The following is a 23,008-nucleotide window of genomic DNA, read 5'->3' on the forward strand; positions in this document are numbered from 1 at the left end:
CTTTATCAATTTCAATTAGTTAACTTTTCTTAATGAAATCACTTGTAACCGTTTGTAAAATCATTGAAACGTGTCCGCTTTTTACAAAATACAATAGCCTTTTCAATTACTTTAAACTTAAATTTTTCTTACTTGATTCTTTTACTAATGACAAATAAATTTATAACTTTGTAGTCTGAGAAAATTAGTGTACCGCCGCGCCAGTAATATTAGTTTACATTAATTAATAATTAATTCTCTTTAAAAATATATGTCTAAATATATGTCTAAGTTATTTTATTTCTATTTATTACTACAAGGGCAATCAATATGTCATGACGAATCTTCTAGTTCTAAGCTATCTAGAATAAAGTTTTGTTTAGCAATAACTTAATAAATAAACTTATTATTTTATTTATAACGAGTAAATATTATGATATATCAAATATTATTTCGTAACCTCCCTTTATTATTTTTATTTCTTTATTGCTTTTAATCTGATATACGATAAAGTGTTTATATAATGACATTTATAAATATTTTGCTTAATATAAGAGCACTGGTAAATACCTTAAATAGCATTGTCCATTTTACTCAAATTTTGAATCATTGCGGTAAATTCAAAAAGTAATAAATAAAATTACATTATCAACTTTATTACAAAAGCTCTTTTGATTTCGCAATAAAAATATATGGTAACATTATTCCGTAAAGAAAATTATAAAATGTTTGTTCGATGTTAATGTTCACAGTTAACTGTTTAAGATGGTTGAGTTAGCTGTGAACTAGGATTAGTAAGTTGTATCTTTAAAACGAGTGAATTTAAGACACATTTAAAGACGTACCTACGTGGGAGACGAGGCCACGCGTAAATCTCGAGCACTGATGCTTAACGCCCCTAACTATTATTTAATTAATTTTTCACACTTAATGAAGCGTCACTTAAATCACTTCACAAGTGCACCGAATAATTTTTTTTTAAATTTAATAAATTCAATATTTTTTTTTAAGTAGTTCAAATATTGAGTGTAAATTAATTCTCTAGTTATACTTATTTATAAACAATATCAGCAATCTCGACGTCTTAAACAAATTATTATATGATGACAATACGTTGGAATCTAAAAATATTTTTTGTATAACTTGTAAATTCGTTATGCGTTTGTGGGAACAGCCGGTGGCAATTACTCAACGAGTTCTGCCACTTTAGTTTCAATACATTTTGCTATAAATATATGAACAATGATATTATAAATTGCACGCATATTCGTTATTTCATATATTTTAATTAATATAGAAGCAATTTAATAGTTACGTTTTTGTTATTTCACTTTAGTAATATATAAAGAAAAATATGACAACAGCTGGTTTTTTTTAACATTTTCATTTTCGGTTTAAAAATTTTGCTTATTATTTAATATACAATAACTACATACATTTTTTTCACTTCATTAATATTTAAATATTGTTCACCTTGAATAAAGGACTACTTAACTACTCGTAGTTATATAACTACCAAAAGGTGTTTTTAAAGAATTATTTATTGTTTTTAGTATCTAAAACTTTATGTTTTATAATATCGAACACGTCTTATTTATGAAATAAGATTATCATGTCTTTTCTAAATATAATTCTAAATCATACCTTTTACTAAATATTAAACATTTTGTTTTATAACAAGTTTTTAATTTAATAGTAGAATACAGAAAATTTAAATTATTTAATAAATAATACAAGTATATTCTTTAAGAAACCTTTTATTATTTTATTAACGTTTCTTCAATAAACTTTTAATTAATCCCATTACATGCTGTACAAAGTTAGGCTTATGTGAAATAATGAGTCGTGACTAATGAAAAAGTCTGGAGGACAGTTATGTAAAACATGTATGTAGACAGATGAGCGATCAGTCTTTAAATACTTGATTTATTTTTGAATAACTATTTATCTGCAAACCGAATTTTTTCGTACAATCATACATGTGATTCTCACATGTCATTCTCTACATAGAGAAACTTACAAACACTCCTTTTCTGTTGTAGACTTAAAATTACTATAAATTGAATATTGCTACACCATAGCGTGGATAGTTCATGAGTTCAAGTCAAATTGTAAAAACATACAATTCTTAATTATTATTTTTTGAGATACGTACATATACATTTATACAAACATCATTATCCTGACACTCATAACACTATTAGCTTATAATTTTGTAGATCCGTAAAAACATAAAATTCAAATTAAATATTCAAACGACATAATTCAGCATTTCAGCAAATGTTAACAATCAAGATAAACACAATATTTTATTTATTACAAGAGCATCAATTGAAACACACAAATGCTTTAGTTTAATAAGCAACACCCTGTGTACACAGCATCTTTGCTCAGAAGAAGATCGGAGTCGAGCACTCTTGAATCGAGTGAACAAACTGTTCAAGTAACAGAAAATAAAAATAAAACTGAAATATTATACAGCCTTCTTTGAGATTCGTGGATGCGTTTAATGTTGTCAGAAATATGCACAGACATTTGGTTTATAAAAACATATTTTACACACTTTTAATAACATTCGAAGAGTTTCTGATTTTATTTTATAGAGTCGTTATATTTCATTATTACATTAAGAATGAATGTACTGTCAATGACCTCTTGACATTTTAATTTAATCCTATATAGCTAAAATTGAAAAGGAATATTATTATATTTTTTTTTTTGACACAAAATATAAGTTTTCACCAAATAAGAATTTGAACAATTTATATTTGTACAAGTATGAGAGCAAATTCAACAGAAAACTGTTTACAAAACCTATAATTATTAATTATCGACGTGATATAGCGACGCTTTGAACTTAGTACCAAGGCTATAAATCCCAGTAAGCTCTGAGTAATTGCTTCAATTCCACACTATATATCCGTATTTCGCTGCGACTAATTTGTTTCTGAACCTTCTGAATATATATAAACTTCATCCTAAACTTTCAATCATCCGTAATTAATCATAATATAATTGCAGATAATTGAAATAAAATTATTTACATGTATAATTTTAACAACCAAGACGTTTATAATACTTGGTTATCAGAATAACTAGAACACGTTATCTTAGTTAACCGAAAGACTAACAGTTTCAAGGTTTATTCATTCTCAAATAAACGCGGACGTTTTTTTATTAAAGACGGACTTCTGTTTTGGTTTTCAGAATTGTAATAAAATCTCTTAAATTCATTCATGTCTTGTATGTGCGATCAACACAGTGTGATATAATTGATTAGAATAATAATTGAAAGTATAATTTTAAGAAACTAAATAGTAGACTCTATCTTGTTCATTCCTGTAGTAAACTTCGTTTTAGAATATGAATTTTACCTGAGTACACGTCTTCTTATAAATGTCAAGAAAGGTTGAACATGAAGATAACAAAATAAAAATAATTCCAAAGAAAACTGATACAAAGCTTTACAACATTTATTTAGACTCTTGTCATGAACTGCCACAAAATTACATGGAGACTAACTTGATACTAAATACAGAATATTATATTACTATTATGAAGTGAACTTCGGTACGCTTTTCGAAGGATTTGCAATGATTCTGATCACAACATCGCTAACTTAACTAGAAGGTGAAATCTCATAATTAAAATTTTGGTTACTTAAGGATAATTTATTTAATATATTCTGAACTTATAACATTCTTAAACCGTTTAACATGAGATCCGTGCCATTCTTGTTATAATATAATATTATCCTTAAAAATATTTTTCTAACTGTTTATATAACAATAATAAATTAATATACCCGTCGATATTGCCATTGTAAAATTGTGGAAACCTGATGCTAAATTTAAGTTATATAATAAAATTCTAAATGGCTACTTATTATATTGAAACAATATTTTATATGTGTCGTTATTTATAGTTAATTAAAATAATAAACCTATTTGAATTTTGTGATGGCAACATTTGGCTATCAACATGTATTTGAATGCTATAAATAACGGCTTCAACCATTTGCTTTTGGTACTTTAATTATATGTTATTTTGCCTCATCTCATTACTATTGTATCCTTAGCGTGAAATAGTCCGATATCATAATGATAGTCTTATTTTAATACACACGTATACGACAGCGTGTAACAATAATTTTTACACTTAATTCTATGCTTCATAATAACATAATTTTCCCAATTGTAGAGCTCTGAAGTTGATGAATTCGACCTTAACAAAGGAGCTATTCCAATACACGAAATAAATAAATGCTTTGTAAATAAAACAAAAATGAATCTTTAAAACTTCAATTCAATACTAAAGTATCGTTGGATTTTACAGCATTAGTTATTGTTTTAATAAAAGTTGTTCTGTTGACTAAATAACTAACACAATTTTTTATGATTCTAGCATAAGATGGATAATATATAAAAATATATGCACATCCTGTCTTTATCTGATTTAATTTAAGCAATCTTACGTCTCATGCCGTGTCTTACCTATAAGATACGTTCAGCATTTTATTACAATACAATAATTAAATAGGTAATATTTGATATTCACTTACAATCTTTAAGAAGGTACAAAGAAAACCAGGAAATATACAATGAAAACTTTTAGTTTAATAAACAAACACTCCCGATTGAATTATTTGTTAGCCGTATTCCGTAACCACAATAAATTAGTCACAGAGCCTACGTAACCTTGACTAATAACAGAAGTATTTAAGTTACCAACATTTACCAGAAACTTATTAGTTTATTAATATTATTATATTATTTGGCTTTCTCCGAAATTAGAACCAAATTAGAAATTAATTAATTAAATCGATTCTACTCGTTCATATATACTGACTTAACACGTGAATTAAGAATTTTGGCTAATATCAGTTTGTGATTTTTACCTTTAATAAGATATCATATTATACTTGCAAAGTATTTGTCTTATTTTTATCCTTTTATAAAAAAAAAAAAAAACAAATTGTATTTTTTTTATAAATAAAAAAATGCGTAATAAAAAGTATTTTATGAAACTACTCTTAATATATTTATTATATCAAATTACATTCCAATCTTTTCTAAGAATAAGCATGGACTTACTACAAATTACATTAATATTATTGGAACGTTTGATATTTTTAAGGTTTCCTATGTGGGTATATTTAATTTATAATTTTCTGATTTCCTTTTAGCATTTCAATTTCGATTTATAAAATCATTATCCTAAATACAGTATTGAGGTTGGTTTATTCATAAGTCTTCCATCTCGAAGCTAGAAATAAAGTGGGAAACTCATATAACCACCACTCTCGTATCTTTCGATTGTATTATTTGAGTTTAATAATTGTACATCACTTATTTAAAAAACAATTGTTGATGTTATATCTCGTGTACATTATTTAGTGTGTTAAATAAACTCCGCGTCCCTAATGTGACAGGCTTGAATTATCACGTGAAAACTTATTCACAAACGAATTGTTTCATCCACTGCATTTTTAATACGTGATAAAAGATCCCACTCTGTATTCACGGCAACATGAGAAAGTCCAGAATTCTTGATTTGTTTAAATGTATAAGTTTAGTCCCGAATACTGTACACATGCATTTGTTATTTTGGTTAAGATCTTTCAATGTCAATTTGTTTGAAGGTTATTTGATGTATTATTTTAAAGCTTTACGTAGAGTATTTATATTTTATAGCTTTACGTAGAGTGTTAATATTTTAAAGCTTTACATAGAGTGTTAAAATTTACATTTTGAAACCTGTTCGGACAAATTTTTTTTTTATTGATACCTAATGCCAATTTGATGTTCGGTGAATGAATTGTTGTCGAATATCTGTGAAATTGTGAAAAATATGTTTCTGTTAAAATTGTATATTCGTATATAATATGTTCAAGGTACAAAGGTACATGTTAAAATGATTTATTTAGGATGTTTCACAATATTCTTGAATTTCATTAAAATAACAAGATTATACGTGATTTATGTCAGTCTATTGTAATTAGACGACGCATCCCAAGTTTGTGTTATTTATGGCCCGAGATAATCAGCTCTTGGGATATTAAGCTATTATTTTTATACTAAGTTATTTCCGCATAACATTTATAATGGCTATAAATTATAACCAAAATATTCAAAAATATAATATGCGTAGTAGATGAAAATGACTGAAAATATTTTATTTATTTGCTCATGTCAGTCAATTCGTCATGGTCATGGCTGTTTTTTCTATTTTTAATAATCGGCCAAAAATACGAAGAAAAGGATAAATAATGAAAGATTAAGCAAGTTTTAAAAACAATCGACATAAACTTAGAATAAAAACTTAGCACTTAGCGTTAGTGTTGAAGTCCGAGGCTTTCGTGCCGAGAAATAGATATCTTTGACGTTTGGAATGGAGAGAAACTAAATAAATTATTATTTACCTTCTGAAAACACTGAACATTATACCCAAAAAAATTAACTTTTTTGAGTCGAAAAACCTAAATTTGTCTTTAACAAAATATTATTCCTCAAAATCTGAGTTAAAAGTTAAAAGTTGTGGCATCATCGATATCAAAAATAAAAAAAGAGGAAAATTTTCCTACTGATTTTAACATTGCATGTATGTATTGATACAATAGAAAAAAGTCCTGGTCATTTTATTTTATTATAATAAAATAAAAACATCTTATATACTATAAAATGTTTTATTAAATAAAATTACGCGTAAAGATATTATCAGACGGACAATAGCGTAATTTTATAAGAGCATTATTTTTGGGGCCTGAGCTACGGAACCCTGAGATAGATGTGAAGTAAAAATACAACCTTTCTATATCGAAGAACTTACATTGAATGGAAATAGAATAAAATTTCGTCAGTTTGGAAAGAAGTATGAAGAAACTTTGCATTTTGTCCAGGTAGTTGTTGGAAAAATATTCGTTGATCATAAGAAAGTATTTCTTACGAAGTTTTTAACATTTTTAGTGTTTATACGACGCAAAAATAAAATTAAGACGACCATCTTGTTGAGCCATTTAATACACATATACAATAAACATAATCAAATTGAGAAACCTTCATGAAAAAGATGTTCAAATCGATAAAAGATTCTAAAAGGTGAAGCAAAATCACAAAATCACCAAAGTGTAATTTATAATTCGATGTAAAAAAAAACTTATTTTGGCTTTTATTTTTTTATCTAACGCATTAAAATAATTTTGCCGATTATTATTCAATACGAAAAAAATTATTACGTTAGTAATGTAAACAACAAATAACAAAACATTTTCTGACGAGGTCTATTTAAGACATATTCTGTTACAAAATAATCGACCCCAGTCATTACGCGGTAGATAGAAGAAAAGAAAATAAAAAATATATATACATTTCTCGTAATAACGAGTAAGTTTTATTAAATAATCTCTTTTATAATATAAATAATCATGTTTATTATGTGGATATAGATTTTCTAATTTACGTAACACAATAACTAAGTACATGTATGTACAATAACTTATCACTATATTAATAATGAAATCTATTACATAGAATTTAGTACTGGAATATTGTTACCATTGTGATTAGTGTGGAGAATACATTTTACGTAATTATTAATTATTAATTATCTATAGCGAGAGGGATGGGAACAAATATTGATGCTAGTTTAAAAACAATAGAAAATATGGCAAATCATGTAGTAATTTAAAAAAATATATCGATGTAGGTAACAAACATATTAATAAATAATCGAATTAATTTTAAAATTTCTGTATATTTTTCAATTTCATGAAGCATTTTATTTTCAATAATACAATTTTTCAGCAATTATTTCTACATCACTGAATAGAATTATTTGAAAATTACTAAATCGTATGTTTAATAGAAACATAGGTAGGTACATGTCTTATATAGATTAGTAATTATTTATAATTAATATTACAGATCTTTAACTCGGTATAATTGAAGAGGACAAAATAATTTATATCACATAACAAAAATAAACACGTATATTAAATATGGTGCCTATCAGTTTAATGAGTTTAAATTTTCTATTGCATTATGAGTTTGTAAGTCAACCAGAACGTGATTTAAAATATAGTAACGATGTTTCATTACAGGTTTTTTAAAACACAGGTTAAGTACGTTATGTCAACTCTTATTGATTGATTTGGATGCGTAAATTTTGTTTCAGGAATCAATCAAACAGTCTTAAAACCAACAAATGAGCAACTTAATAAGCAACTACACAATACTAACAAATTCTCCTAGAGTATATACTCAGTTCAATCACCTAGCAACTAATTATTCACATTCTAAAGGCGCTAAAAAATAATTTTTATTTAAAATAATAATAAAACAAATTTATCGATTTAAAAACATTCATACAAGCTATCTATCACAGGATGTTCTGAGCTCCTATAAAATGTACATTTAAATATATTTTAATTACTCAGAAGCATTTATATGAGCAGATATATAAATTAAGAACTAAAGAAACAAAAATTTTATGTTAAATATCGAACGTCGCGCGTTCTATTTTCAAAAAATCGCCAATGTAGATTACGTTACTATTTTCATGATAGATATAAAGGATTATAACATTTAAATTAATATTGTTCATAAAAACATTTTTAAAAATACATATTTTAAATAAAATTTAATGAATTTAATTTTAATGTATCGCAATATGTAATATTGATTATGTACTTGACATTCAAGACGGATAAACAAAATGAATCTAATAATGAATACACAGAATAAATTAATCAAATAAACAATTAGGAAAACGAATATGTAAATAATATGATAAACTAATTTAGAAGGTCAGTTTTACTCGAAATATATTAGAATACGAAACTACAAGATAACATATTTACAATTAATTATAATGGACAAAATATAAGGTAACAAGTAACTTGTATTAAGTCGAATAATTTTTATAGAAGCTAATTATTCGAACCAGAAAATATCAAATTAGTTGTATAATTAAACAAAACTATTTAGGCATAAACTTTAGTTCCACATGACCGAGTGCCGTAAAACAATCTACCCGCATTAATAATGTACAACTCACTGAACGCTGCATCGGGTAACTCACAACAAACTTCTTTCAAATTAATTACCGACCCGCTTCTTCCTAAGTCCTAATAACAAATTAGATTTCTTACATCAAATAGTTATGTTAGCAGGCTTTTTATGTGCGGCGTTAGAACTGCTATGACACTAAAAGTAAATAATAGTAAGCTTTGATCCACCGCCGTCGCTGCATCGGACAGACCACATTCTTGACCCCGATATTCAAGACAGAAGTTCTGTAACATCAAAAATAGATGACATTATTAAAAAGAAACAGTCCCGCGAACGAATAAAACGCTTCAATAAAAATAAAACATGTATAACAAGAGCTGATTTATAACGATCGGGATTGTTGAGATAGTGTAGTTATGTAAATGATTGATTGATTATATAAATACCTTGATTATTTTGGACGCCATCCGTTTAAGGAATGCGCTGGTGAACAGGGCGGCTTCATCTCCACACGACCTCTGAACCGTCCGCTCTGAACACATCAGATACTCTTGGAATGAACTGAGAATGAAAGATTCTTTATTGGTTATCAACTTTAAGAACTTGTGGAACAAATTAATTAATTCAGTATGTATTCATTATTGTGTCTTACTAAAATATTATATATAAGAGAAAATATCAGTCGGTGCTTCTATGTATGTAATAAATATACAAATTTCATTATTAAATAAATTGATGACAGCTGATACGTATTTAAATGATCCGTTAATAAGAAATTCGTGATGTTCAACACAATATAAATTCTGTTTTGGTTAAAAATTATAATTATGTAATAAAATTATGATACACTCATATTATGTGGTATGAGTTATTATAAAGGAAACGCATTATTTCAAATGACTTCAAGTAAATAAAACTAACAAAATCATAATATATATATATATATAACTTTTCATGTGAAAAGCTGTCAATTTTGATGTAAATAGCTTAGACTATGTAGAGGATAATATCTTAGAAGCGGTATTACTTGAGTAAACTCTACGTTAACAATGCCATCACTTGGTACATAGTTTAACTGGAGACGTCTCAATTAACAATACTAACTTGTGTGGTATCACTGATGGGTTACGAGTTTATTGTCTATATGAAATGGGATTTATAAAACAATGGGTCACAGTAAAATAATATTGAATCGCTTTACTTTCGTTAAGCAATACGGACATTGAAACTTTAAAAAATTTTTGGTATTTAATATCAAAGTTTCCATATTTTTAGTATCCGTCATCCTTACTCCATGATTTTTACTGTGTTCTATGTGAACTACGTATTTTATTATATACATTTCACCAGGCGTTTCGACTTGTCTGCAGGAACCGTGATCATGTGGACGCCAAAGTGTTTAAAACGTAGAGTAAAATTTAAATCCGCAAAACTTATGTAGTTTTATTTAAATGTGTACGAAAGTCTTAAACTTAAGCAATTTTTTGTGACTTTAAACAGTTTTTCGTGATAAGTACGCTCACATATAAAATACAAGAATCAATCAGTTGTCATATGATTTCGAAAGAAATTTTTATTTTCACTCAAAAATATTAAACAACATTAAATTCCATTAGTATCACAAAGCAAAATGTTTCAAGCGTAAACTATTCCTCGCCAGTTCTAATGGACTCCAGTGCAGAAATAAGTCTACTAAAATGAAGTAATTCTATAGCACAGATGGTGTAGAATGATAGTTTTTAAATACAAAACTGAACTCAAACTAACCTGCACTCAGAGAATGTGTCCACAAAACGAAGAAAGGTTTGATACATCCAAAAACCATTAAAACGTCACTAACGTGTATATTAATTTGTAAATGCAAACCGCTATAGAAAAAAATAGAACGCAGCCCAATAAAAAAAATCCCACATTCTTGGATGTAGAATGCAATGGAATAAAGGAGCTTGAGATGGTGTACAGAAATTAGTATTCCAGAGTAAACCGCTACAAATGATTTGAAACTCTTTTTATTTCACACGTTTCACAGTTCCACTGGATAAGTATTTTCAGAAAATAGTATTGTTTTGTTTATCTTTTCATAGTCCGTGCTCAGCGACGTGTGTCTCCTGTGATACTGTTTGAATAATTTAAAAAATATATATGATTTTTAATAAATCTTTCGTTTTTTGTTGTGACTTTTGTTTTATCTAATTTACTATAATAAATTTACTATAATAAATACAATAAATATTTTTTATCATAGTGATAAATCCGTAGTTTAATTAATACGTGTTGTAAGTTAAAGAGAATGAGAATAAAGAAATAAATAAAAATTATCATTCTCATTCTCATATGTAGCGTATATGTATAATAATAAGAAAAGATTATATCGATTCATTTACATTCAAAAATTATTTAAATTTCAGAAATTATTAAGAGGACAAATAACAAATGAGTCGGTAATAAGAATAAGTGGAGCGAAAAATCTTTAAATGCGACTAAATCTGACGACGCGCTGGATGAATTTTAAACAGTTTTACTGCGATATACAAAAAAAAAGAACCGTGGAACTCGAAAGGAATAACTGTAAAGAACTGTATGGAAATAACGAGAATTAAGTGTTAATTTGTTATATACAAATTTTTAAATTTCGAATGTTATTTAATCTTTTTATGAAATTTATATTTTTTTCTAAAAAAGCTCTCTTCTTTTCATAATGTCACTTTTTTTTAATATTTTTAAAAATTTAGTGTTTATAAATACCTAATTGCTAGCTTGTTAAACCGACGAAAAATTTACTTGAAAATTGTCTATATGTATATCGGGCTATTTGAAATTGCAGACTAAAGTGCAACTTGGTTTCTTAATATTATTCAAAGCTCTATTAGGTCTTTATAAAACTATGCTCGTATGATAGATTGGGCTGTTTTCCTCAAGGGGGATATTGACACAGGATAATGGACTCGTAAGCAAAGCCTCGTATTTAAATGAGTATTGGTTGGGCAAGGACGTTTTATGTTTATCATTTGTATTGCAATACAAAGAATGCAAAGTTACGGTTGACTAGTTCCTAAACCTAAGACCTAAGACAAAGGACTTTACTGAAGAAGTGGTCTATTGAGAATCCAATACAAGTTTCCGATTTCCGATTCAGAGATAATCAATATAATATAAGAATTTTAAATATAATAATTAAAATATCAATGTTTATTGACTGTACATTTGTTTAATCCGGTTTAATTTTTAAACTAAAATAGATTGTAAACTGAACAGACCTTTACACTAATTTGAAAGTAATAGCTCCCTAATGATCTCGTCGGATTTAAAGTACGTCGGAACTCATCTCACAAAGTTCCTTTACTTGACAGATTAATTTCGCTGAATTTTAATTGAATAGGACATCCTTCATTTGTAAATGACATAACATTCCAGATTTTATTCCGGAAATAATTCTTATTCTAATTATAAAATCAGAATGATTTCCGGAATGTTGATATTCATAATTTTACAATCAAAAATTTTTTTTTTTTGTAAGTAGTTTTATTTTATTCAATGGTTATTCAAAATGTAAGCACTTATAACGGATGTTATTGAACTGTAAAATTAATAAAATATTATATTTACTTTTGCATAGTTAATTTTTTTTTTTCATTATAAAATCTCATTCGCCTTTAACTTGTTGGTATAAACATTGTATTGTATTGTTGATATAAAACATACACATGTATAAATTTGGGCTTAAAAGTTTGAAATTTGTATAATATAATATAATATATTAGTTTCATTTAAATAAATATAATATATCGTTAATTAGTATGGTTTTTTCAATAGTTCGATACCGACGAATTCTTTTACTACCAAATGGCAGTTATTTAAAAAAAAAATGATGAAGTATTAAGAATTTTATAAGTAACTTACCAACAAACAGTCCTCAAATAATCCTCATGGCTACTGGCGACACCCGTCTGATCTGTGTGGTACTGATCTTTCTTCTCATAGTTGCTCACCGTGGTCAATGTAACCTCATACTTCTTGCTGCAAACTTCATATTCGGAACGCACTTTCTTAACGCAGTCCGCGTGACGGAGGTACTCGTCCTGATACTTTCCACGGGAGCACAGTTCTTGGATGACATCAATAATTCCAGCATATATACTTCTAAACATCACCTGTTCGCTCTTCTTCATGCAAACCTCTGTGTAATTATCGATGCATTTTATGCCGGCTCTCAACTCACTGCAACAAATTGATATGCATGAAGATGTCTCTTGTAACGAATAAAAGCTAACCTGGAGCCTTCATTATGATTTTTCGTATTAGTGGTGAGTGATAACACTACATACAATATGAAGTAAATGATTGCGATTAATGATCTGCCACCTGTAACCTTATTTCAAACTAATAAAAATGCATAGTGTGTTGCTTCTAATCAATTGTTTAAAAAAAAAATTAAGGCAGCAATGTAAACCTATATTACATAATTAAAATATTTTTAAATTTATGTCTACCGATCCTCTCCTCTGTTAATTTTAATGTTCTGAATTAATGAACAAATATGCGTAAAGTTTTCGCATATCAAATTCAGTTTTGAGCAACGTCTAGTCTTCATTTTGACAATATTGGTCGTTTCTAAAAAGCTACATGTATGTATTTAACATTCGTTGGAATGAGTTGATTGTAATATTTGATATTCTTGGGCATTTGGATAATTTAAAACCATATATAATATCTATTGTTCTATGTGCTTGAAGTTGGGAATGTGACGATTAACGAGAACAGTCGGGTAAAATACTATGTAATCATTAAGAAATATCTAGAATAGAAGGAATTGTTTTTATATGCATCTACTATAAATTGTTTAGTTAAAAGAATGTATGCAATATTAAGCATTAAATGATACCAAAACCAATTAACCATAGAAACTATATATAAATATATAAGCCAAATATCCTATTTATTCTTAATTTGGAAAGCACACTCAACTGTACTAAAGTTACTGATCCTCTAAAGAGTTCCCCAAACTTTTTTATCCGATTATAGGAGCTTTCGATAGATATTTTCTCGTTTTCTCTAGATTCTTTTCTACAATTTTTTATAAGGTCGAAAATTTTTCGACACGAGCTTCGATAACTATTCACATTGTATGAAATTAAATATAGCTTAGGATTGTACGGATAACACATTTTAATAAACTTAGTTGATTCTTGCCTTTTAATGAACTGATCATGTGGCAAGTAAAGTTAGTCAGTTGGACAACTAGCTTCTAATTGCTATTTACCGCAAACAAGAACACTAAATTAAGATGAGCCAACTATGTTCTTCGTTCCATTTCCTTTAAAGTTTCTCGAGGGTGCTAACGCCGTCTTGGTAAAACTTTATCCAACTTCGCTAAAATAAATGAGTGTGCTTTTAAATTTTTTTATGACTCAGCAAAACAAAATAATAATTTTTTTTTTTTTACGTATTACTAAATTTAATTGGAATTTCAATATGGTAATTATTCTTTTTGTATATTTAAAATATAATTGACTTTAAACTGCCAAACAACCGGAAAGTAACTTTCAGTAATATAATACAGAAGCACTTTTTATAAGATCATCCCAACATACATTTCAGGAAGAAGATGAAGGAAAAGAGAGATTTATTATAATGAAAAAAAACAAGAATGATGAAAACCTTAGAAAACTTTTTCAATTTTTAAAATAAAAGTAGAAAAGTGGCCCACTCACACACAACTTTTATCCAGCTCCTCTCGAGTCAATGCAAATGATATTTCCGGAGAACTGAGCACCGGCAGCGCCATTGAACATCGCTGGAGCAGATCCTCATCCTTGTTACAATTCCCTTTGAGGGCATCTGATAACAAAAGAAAGTGATATTATCCGTTTTTCTATGCATAATTCCGGATTTCATCGCATCAAGATCTATGGTTTCCTACGTCCCAATAATATAGTAGACACGGAAGTATGTAAAATTTTGTCATATATATATATATATATATACTCTGTTTTATACAAGCTTAACTAGTGTGAAACATATATGTTTAAAATTATTTGAGCCAAAGTTTTCAACTTATTGTGTACAACTTTCAGTCAGAATAGTAAATTTAAATGAATAAACATTGTTTCATTGAGCCATAACATTAGAGGCGGCAAACAAAACCGTTTCATGATTGGTTATTTGCTATAAGAAAACGTAATATTAATTTGATTTATAATTACGAAATATATTCCATTTGTATCACTGGCCATTTCTCAAAAAAAAAAAAAATTTGGTGTCTGATAATATTAACACATTCGGGTGATAATATATATATATATATATAAAATAAAATAGAATAAACTCAATTAACTGTTACAAATAAATAAAATAATTTTTTTTAGGTAACCTATCCAAAAACTTTCCCGTTGAAATTTAATATCACTTTTCATATTAAAGTTTTTAATTAAACGCATTCAGTAGTATCATTATAGTTCCTTGAATCTGATATGATAAAAACACATACCTAAGTATACCAAACAAAAGCAGAGTTCTGTTCTACCTACGGCGATAATGATCTCGCATTATGTAGGAACATCGCCCGTCGCATTTAGAATTCAAAACACAACATTTTAAATATATTTCGTATAGTTTCACTGTTCTTATATGGCAGCCATGTTTTTGTTACTGTACATCATTGTATATTTCATTATAATGTACATGACCACTATTACGATTATGTAATTCAATATTATATCAATGTTTATCATAATGTTATATGTAGTTCTATTTTCAAATTCATCATTCATTGGACAGTTCATTAAAATTTAAAACAACCTCGCTATAATCTTGTCTAGTGCTTATGATTGTTTGCATGGAAGTAATACAGACGATTTTACCACGTGGTCTGAGCAAATATACTGGCTTACTTTACATCATACACACTATAGCATGCGGTAATTACTGTCACTAGTTGGTATCGTTTTACGTTATGCGCAACTAAATATTTACTGTACCACAAACGATTGGAAAATTTATATCTTGGCGTTTCATTCCTGCCACAGTACAATTATTATTGATATCTTGGAAGTTATGTTCTCTCTCGAAACACTAGAATAAAAATAAACAAAGGTTAATAATTCCTGTAACACAACACCTTGAATGACAGCACCTTTTGAGGTAATTTAAAAACCGGTGCCGCATTTTTTGCCATAAAATTATTTGGTACAGCAACAAGTTAAAAAAAAACATCGATGACATTTTAAACATATCCTTTCACTGATATCATGGCAATGGCCTCGAAAACACCGTCATGTGTCTCATGATAAACAAGTTTATTTTTAACGGTGCCACTCTCAGCGCCACATTCCTATGGTGGGGAGCCAAGCCCACCTCATGGAAGGATTTCATTGGACGGCAAACATCGTACGATATTTTTATATGTGTGCGTGCGTAATACCAACGTCACACAACTACGTCTTGAACCATATGTACCTAGAGAGCAATTTATAAAACATTGGTCAGTGGAATCAATTGAATGATTGAATTCATCTCAGATGCCATAGAAAAACAGACTCGCCTTGACGCAATGTCCATATTCCACTTAATTTACTGAGTTAACCTTATTCATTGTCGAACAAATACTTTTTTTCAATACAACAACTCATAACATATTATTCTTTCTAGTATGTCTAATATTTTAACTTCAAAAATTCTTGACGATGGTATGATTATACGAATAAAACTATAATTTTTCGAATTCACTGCGCAATATTTTTATTACATTTTACCCGAAGTTTCGACTACTTTAAAGCAATCGTGGTTGCGGACAGACGAGATCAAAGTGTCTACCTTTTTGTCAATCCTTACGCAACTAATTATACTTAATATTGCGAGCTTAATTATCCAATAAATTTTATTTTATGTGGTGAATTAAGGTACTGCCAAAACATGTCCATCTACACAGCTAAGGAATTCCGAAAATAACTTTATATTATGCAGAACGTCGAATCCGGTTTTGTAATATGATGGCTGCAGCTCAGTTAAGTTAATTTTTATTCTCGAATCTTATGCTTCATGCCTCCAACGCAGGTAATAAAATACTGGAAGTTTTTGAGCTCTTCCAAATAAGATTCTTCTTCATATGAATAATTCAAGACTTCTAACGTGTATTACGACAGAATTAATGTTAATTTTGGTCAAGGCGAAAAACATAACCTTAATCATATTTATCACGTTAATATAAAATGTATTTCTTACTATGAGATAGAAAAAATACAAATAAAAGCAAACCAAATTTTATTAAATGCTCTAGCTGATCGATATAAGAAAACGTCTAAAATGAGGTAATCTTATTTAAGCACCATACCTCAAAGAAAAGAGATAATGGACTATCATTACTAACTCCTTTAACTACTTTTTCCATTTCCAAAGGAAAAAGATATACCTAACTACCTCAACAACGTCATGTTTTAAGAAATAAACAATACTCTATCTCTTTAACTTGTGATAAATGACGAATGTTTCATTTGTCTTAAACGAAAAAACATAAGACTTTAGTCGCGAATTAAATTTGTAATTTGCAGCCGCAAAATGTTAGTCATAAAGAATCATCCGGTGGTGAATTTCATCTAAGTATTTTAAGTTCTTTTCGGCCTTAGATAAAAACCGATCTATATCCCTTTTTGTTGAGAGAAAAAAAAAACTAATATTTTTTTTATTAATTATCGCTATTATTTATGATATAACTAAAGTTTTTGTTTAATTTTCTTACGTTAATATCCAGACTATTATATTCAAGCATACAGCAAACGCAAAGCAACTACGGGAAATCGAGATAGAATTGGCTAGATTTAGAGAACGGATAGAATAAGGCTTCCGGAAGCATCATCAGCAATTAGACTGAATCGAGGTTTAGTACTTAATGAAGAAGTTCATAAAACATGGCTCCCCTTATAAATTTGCTTTAACTTTAATTTCAATTTAGAATAATATTAATATATTCTATAAGAAATGAAAAATAAGAACTTGTATTATGTATGGAAAAAACGTGGATATTTTATCGTAGCAGAAGATAGATATTGTACAGACTGCCCCGATATAAATATTTGGTAAAAAAAAATACACATTCCTTTTAAATTTAAGGTAAATTTAATAACGGCTTCATTCAAAATCTTTTACCATAATCTGTGTCATTATATAGCATACATTTATTGTACCGAAATACATACACGTCAGATTATATTGATATTGATATTGTTTTAAAAACTCAGTAGATATAATATAATTAATGGAATTATTTCAAAATTTTAAGGTGAAAACAAGTATTTTGTTCCGAATCTGATGTCACGAAAAGGATAATCCCTTACCGCAAAATCGCAACCGGATCAGGAGGCTGTGATTTATACCGAAACTTTTCATTTGATACCAAGCACAAATTGCTTTAATCTTTACGAGACAAAATGTGTTCGTACAATTAGTTATAATGTTTATTTGCTGAATAACTAATAGCTTTTTATTTCCATGTATGTATAAAACTATTTGATTAATAATCAATTATGTTTTGTTGCCTTTATGCAAATTGAAAAGCTGAAATCATAATTAGTTATTTTGTTATTAAAGCGCATATTTTCATTCAACTTAATGAGCGGGATACATTTTTGAATTATAAGTATGTGTGTGTGTGTATGTGTGTGTGCGTGTGTGTGTGCGTGCGTGCATTTTTAATTATTCTTTTTGTATTCAGCCGATTTTATATCCTTTTCGTCTCTCAAGTCCTTAAGATTTGTCTGCAAGCTGACCAAATTATTTATGAAAAATGTCTCATATGAATCACACTGAATAAAGTTTGCGTGTAAAGAAATATATTTGCATAAAAAATAATTGTATTTATATATGTTATAAAATGCTTTATAAATCAAAGGATCATGAAAACTAACAATAGACATTTTTTTTAAGTCATCACAGCTGTTAATAGTAGAAACTATTTGCGACCTTTTAGGTTCAATATTTGCATGGGAACATCAAAAACTATAAGTTGTGTCAGATTATCAAACCTTAAATAACCAATTTTATTCAATAATAAATAATAAATCGCGCTATTTTTAAATTGCCTTTAAGAATGTATTTAAAAATCTTAAAAATCATTTCGTTATATAAAGCTCGAGGTTTATGGAGTGCATTTTATTATACATTTTATTATCATATATTAAAATCTTCACTATTATCTTGTATGTTGTGATTTTTTTTTACATTTAGTGAAAACTCCATATGAGCTCGTATATCTTATCTGACGGATTAGGTTTTCAACGCGGATGTGGAACAATGTCACATAAACGTAAGCCAGACATTTTAACCAACCAAAACTAGCTTAAAACCGTACATTATAAAAACGGTTATTTATTTAGCTGGTTGAAACGAAAATTTAATAAGCAGCGAATTAATAAAACAATATACGAATTTGTGACAATAAACTCAACAATCACAGTTTATTGTATAATTTGTGTGTACAAATAATTATGAAATTCAATGTCATTATATTAAATAATAGAATCTGATAATACAAGATTGACATCGTCATGAAAGTTATGTATAAAACGTAAAAAAAATGAACGGTAGTAATCTATAGCTGTTTGTATGAATGAAAATGAATTGCAATAAGAAAAATGCAGTTTCCGAGCTGCAACTAGGAATTTTTATAACATTTATGACTTGATCTTTTTATATTACTTTGCCAGATTTTAAAATTAATAGCCATTTATAGTTTCGTATATAAAAAACTAAATTTATTTATAAAATCCACGGAAGTATTTGTATAGTATAAGTGATTTAATTTTTAAAAAGCTATATCATTCTTAATATCTTAGTCTGTACATAAAGCTGTCGTCTTAAATACACGAAATAATTATTTGGGAGCTTTATTTTAAACAGTTACAATGTGAGTAAACATTCACATAGTAACAATAAGTAAGTCATTGAATTTACTATGAAATTTGGTGTTACAAATTTGATGTGGTTATGGTATAAGTGAAATGGTACTAAAAAATAAAGAAAGTAGTATAATAACTGGTTCTTTATGTTAAAAGATTCTTCTGTAAAATAAAAATGTTAAATGTTGAAAGATTCTTCTATAAAATAAAAATATGTATACTTATGAAAATTACTGAGTTTGTGGAAGGACATAAGACACTTAACAGTAAACAGTACATTTTAATGCCAGTTCATACATAATTGTTGCAATAGAAAAATATACATGACGAAGATAACACGAAACAATCGATTTATATTTGTTCTATGAATTTTCGATATAGAAAATTGTACAAAACACGAAGTTAGAAGGTTAGAGAAAAATATTTTTCATTGGAAGCCTACACAGATAGAGTACTGACAAATAATATTGAGCGTCATACCGGGCATGTTTTAAGAGTTTAAATAGAAAAGAAATAATTATTTTTTTTTAAATTATAATTATAACCAAAGAGGAAAGATTGAAAACTCCTTCGTAAATTGAGAGCATGATTAAAAAAACACAGGAATGAAGCTTTATTTATGAAGAAATATTTTTATAAAATTGCCGAATAAATAGTATTCATTACACGTAATGGAAAACCCGCAGTACAATACAGTATTCAAGCAAGAATATAAAAGTTATTTTGGGATATTGATGGGCGTTATTAACATTTAGAGTATTTATATCAAACTAGCTTAGAATATTTTCATTCGATAATACTTATCTTTATTAAAAAAAAAAATACAATTAATATAGAATAAACGGATTATATTTTTTAAAGATAATAATATAAAATATTATTTAAAAAAAATATATCTTATTATAAATTAAATGTTGTTAAAGCAATGTCATATAGTGGATAGATCAACAAACAATCGTAACAGGGGTTTGACACATCCTTTTATCTCTATAAAACCTTTACTCCCAAGTGAATCCCCGAAAAGCATTAACTCCTAAACGTCTTCGAAGCAATTCGGCCATTTCAGCGAGGTTTCCGAATGTTAGGTCATTTGTCATACAAGTCAGATGGGACAAGTTTTTGTACGGACGGTTGATTTCATACTAACTTGAACGAAATCCACCGCCATTATCGCTCTACAATACTCCCCTGTGTGTGTTATGACCCGTATTTTATTTAGCCGGTGATGTTGATAACGAATCATCACTAGATTTATATCCGGTCATAATTTAAACCATTTTGGTATTATAATATTCGATAAACATATCAGCGGTTGTATGGCGTCGTAGATCAATTCCACGATCAGACAAAATATTAAAACGGTTTAACTAGCGATATATCATAAAGGAACAAATGCCACACGATCTACAGATAACAGCAAACCAAAACTATGACTTCCATAACGATTATGAAATGTATTTTGCTGTACACACTTGTTGTACACGCCTGTAAAAATACATCATAATGAAAATTAACTTATCTTTATTAAATAAACACGTATTTTGTATCCTTGGCACTATCTGTTTTGACTTTCTTAGAGACTAAATTAAATTAGGTGCATATACACGTGGAATTAGTAAATATTATACACTTATAATATGTATATTGGTTAATTATAAAATGTATACTTAATTCAAAATAACTGAATATGTCACTAACGTAATTTAACGTGACATAACGTAACGTAATGCTATAAAAATGTACTTAATAATATATAAAATAATAAAAAAAATTACAAACAAATTAATATATAGTAGTTTTACCAATTTGATTTCAAGCATCAGCCTTATTTACATTCTCGTCTTACGATAACGTTTCCTGGTTCCTATTTGCTAGTTTATCTCTTAGTACACAATTTTAAAGTTATTATCAAATCAAATAAAATATAAATAGTATTCAATGGTTCTTGACGCCAAAAATTATATTAATCTAATACAAAAATTCTAACAGCCACAACATTTACAGCTTTACATTTTTGTTTAACTCTACAAAAAGTATCGTTAATCGTTATGGAAGAAAAAAAATCAGTATTTACGAAAGTATATCGTAATATTTAAAATATATATATGTATATATAAACGAAATTAGACATATCTACGTATCTTGTTTATATTAGTTAAACACCTGAAATTATGATATATTCTGTAAGTAGACTAATACGATGGGTTGAGAATAGATACCAACAAAATAACATAGTGGGCGTATTGGAGACGTGCCCGAAGACGTATACAAGACAAAAATTAGAGCAATGCATCTGCTTAGGCGACAAGTAAAAAATAAATTCGAGCGAAATAATCTGTCACTTGCTTACAAAGTGTGAACAAAGTAGGCAATTATTACTAGTAACTAGATAATTTTTTTCTTTTTAAATATCTTATGATTTTAAACAAAAATGTTTATTTAAATACAGTAATTGTGTGCAATTTAAAAATACCTGAGTATCAATAAGGTGAATTGCAATTTAAATACTATGTGTAGTATATTTCAAGGCCAACATACAGTTTTACGTCTCGAGAAAAGTGTAAAAAACATTGAACTTTTTGTCACGTGCCTATTAAAATCATATATTGAAATGTATGATTACAACACTAGGATATGTAAAACCACATTATACATGATTTTTTTTTTACCTACTAATATAGAAAAAGGCTATAACTATATAATATAACTCACCAGCATTTTGCAAAAGTAACGGAATAATAAATCCAAATATAATCATTTTAGACATATACACCACTTGTTTAAATATGTGAAAACTAATTGAACGCTTTACAAGAATACGGTTACATTAACTTTCACCTTGGGAAAAGTGGTAATTATTAATCAAATTATATTCAATAATTTTAATTTAAAATGGTTTTATTTAGCCCGGTTCATCAAAATCACTTTTCGTATTTAAATACGTAACTTTTCGTCACTGCTAATACGACCTCCTCCTAACGAGACTAAAGTTATACTACCTGTGAAGAGAAAAAGGAACTAGGAAGTTAATACCGCGAAAATTATCTTCTATAGCATGAATGAAGACCAACTAAAACGCGTTCAAGTTTACTGAATTATCCCTTTTACAATGGATTAGTTAAAAGTCTTTTC

At 27.9% G+C, this 23,008-nt stretch overlaps 1 protein-coding gene across 2 annotated transcripts; it reads right to left on the reverse strand.

Annotated features, from left to right (window-relative positions):
• Positions 1 to 7,341: 7,341 nt before the first annotated feature.
• LOC116774273 (uncharacterized) lies at positions 7,342 to 22,879 on the reverse strand. Of its 2 annotated transcripts, XM_032666957.2 has the most exons (6): positions 15,965 to 16,016; positions 15,475 to 15,510; positions 14,699 to 14,825; positions 12,888 to 13,205; positions 9,434 to 9,548; positions 7,342 to 9,271 (listed from the first exon to the last, which is right to left on the reverse strand). In XM_032666957.2, exons 1-6 carry the CDS (start codon positions 15,999 to 16,001, stop codon positions 9,137 to 9,139), a joined length of 768 nt encoding a protein of 255 aa, XP_032522848.2. In that variant the 5' UTR covers positions 16,002 to 16,016; the 3' UTR covers positions 7,342 to 9,136. The 2 variants fall into 2 exon arrangements, with proteins under 2 accessions (XP_032522848.2, XP_032522839.1); XM_032666948.2 differs by lacking the exons at positions 15,475 to 15,510; positions 15,965 to 16,016 and adding an exon at positions 22,589 to 22,879.
• Between the last annotated feature and the right edge of the window lie 129 nt (positions 22,880 to 23,008).

This window comes from Danaus plexippus, chromosome 8 (assembly GCF_018135715.1).
Source record: "Danaus plexippus chromosome 8, MEX_DaPlex, whole genome shotgun sequence".
In the NCBI taxonomy this organism is placed as follows: Eukaryota; Metazoa; Arthropoda; class Insecta; order Lepidoptera; family Nymphalidae; genus Danaus; species Danaus plexippus.

Bases quoted from the DNA above. Each gene is read 5' to 3' on its own strand.
- LOC116774273 (XM_032666957.2), bottom strand. From the start codon at position 16,001: ATGAAACGCCAAGATATAAATTTTCCAATCGTTTGTG. The intron at 14,826-15,474 runs GTATGTGTTTTT...TTTTGTTATCAG, and splicing joins CTTTTGTTTGGTATACTTAG to ATGCCCTCAAAGGGAATTGT. The intron at 9,549-12,887 runs GTAAGTTACTTA...TTTCATTCTCAG, and splicing joins TATTTGAGGACTGTTTGTTG to TTCATTCCAAGAGTATCTGA.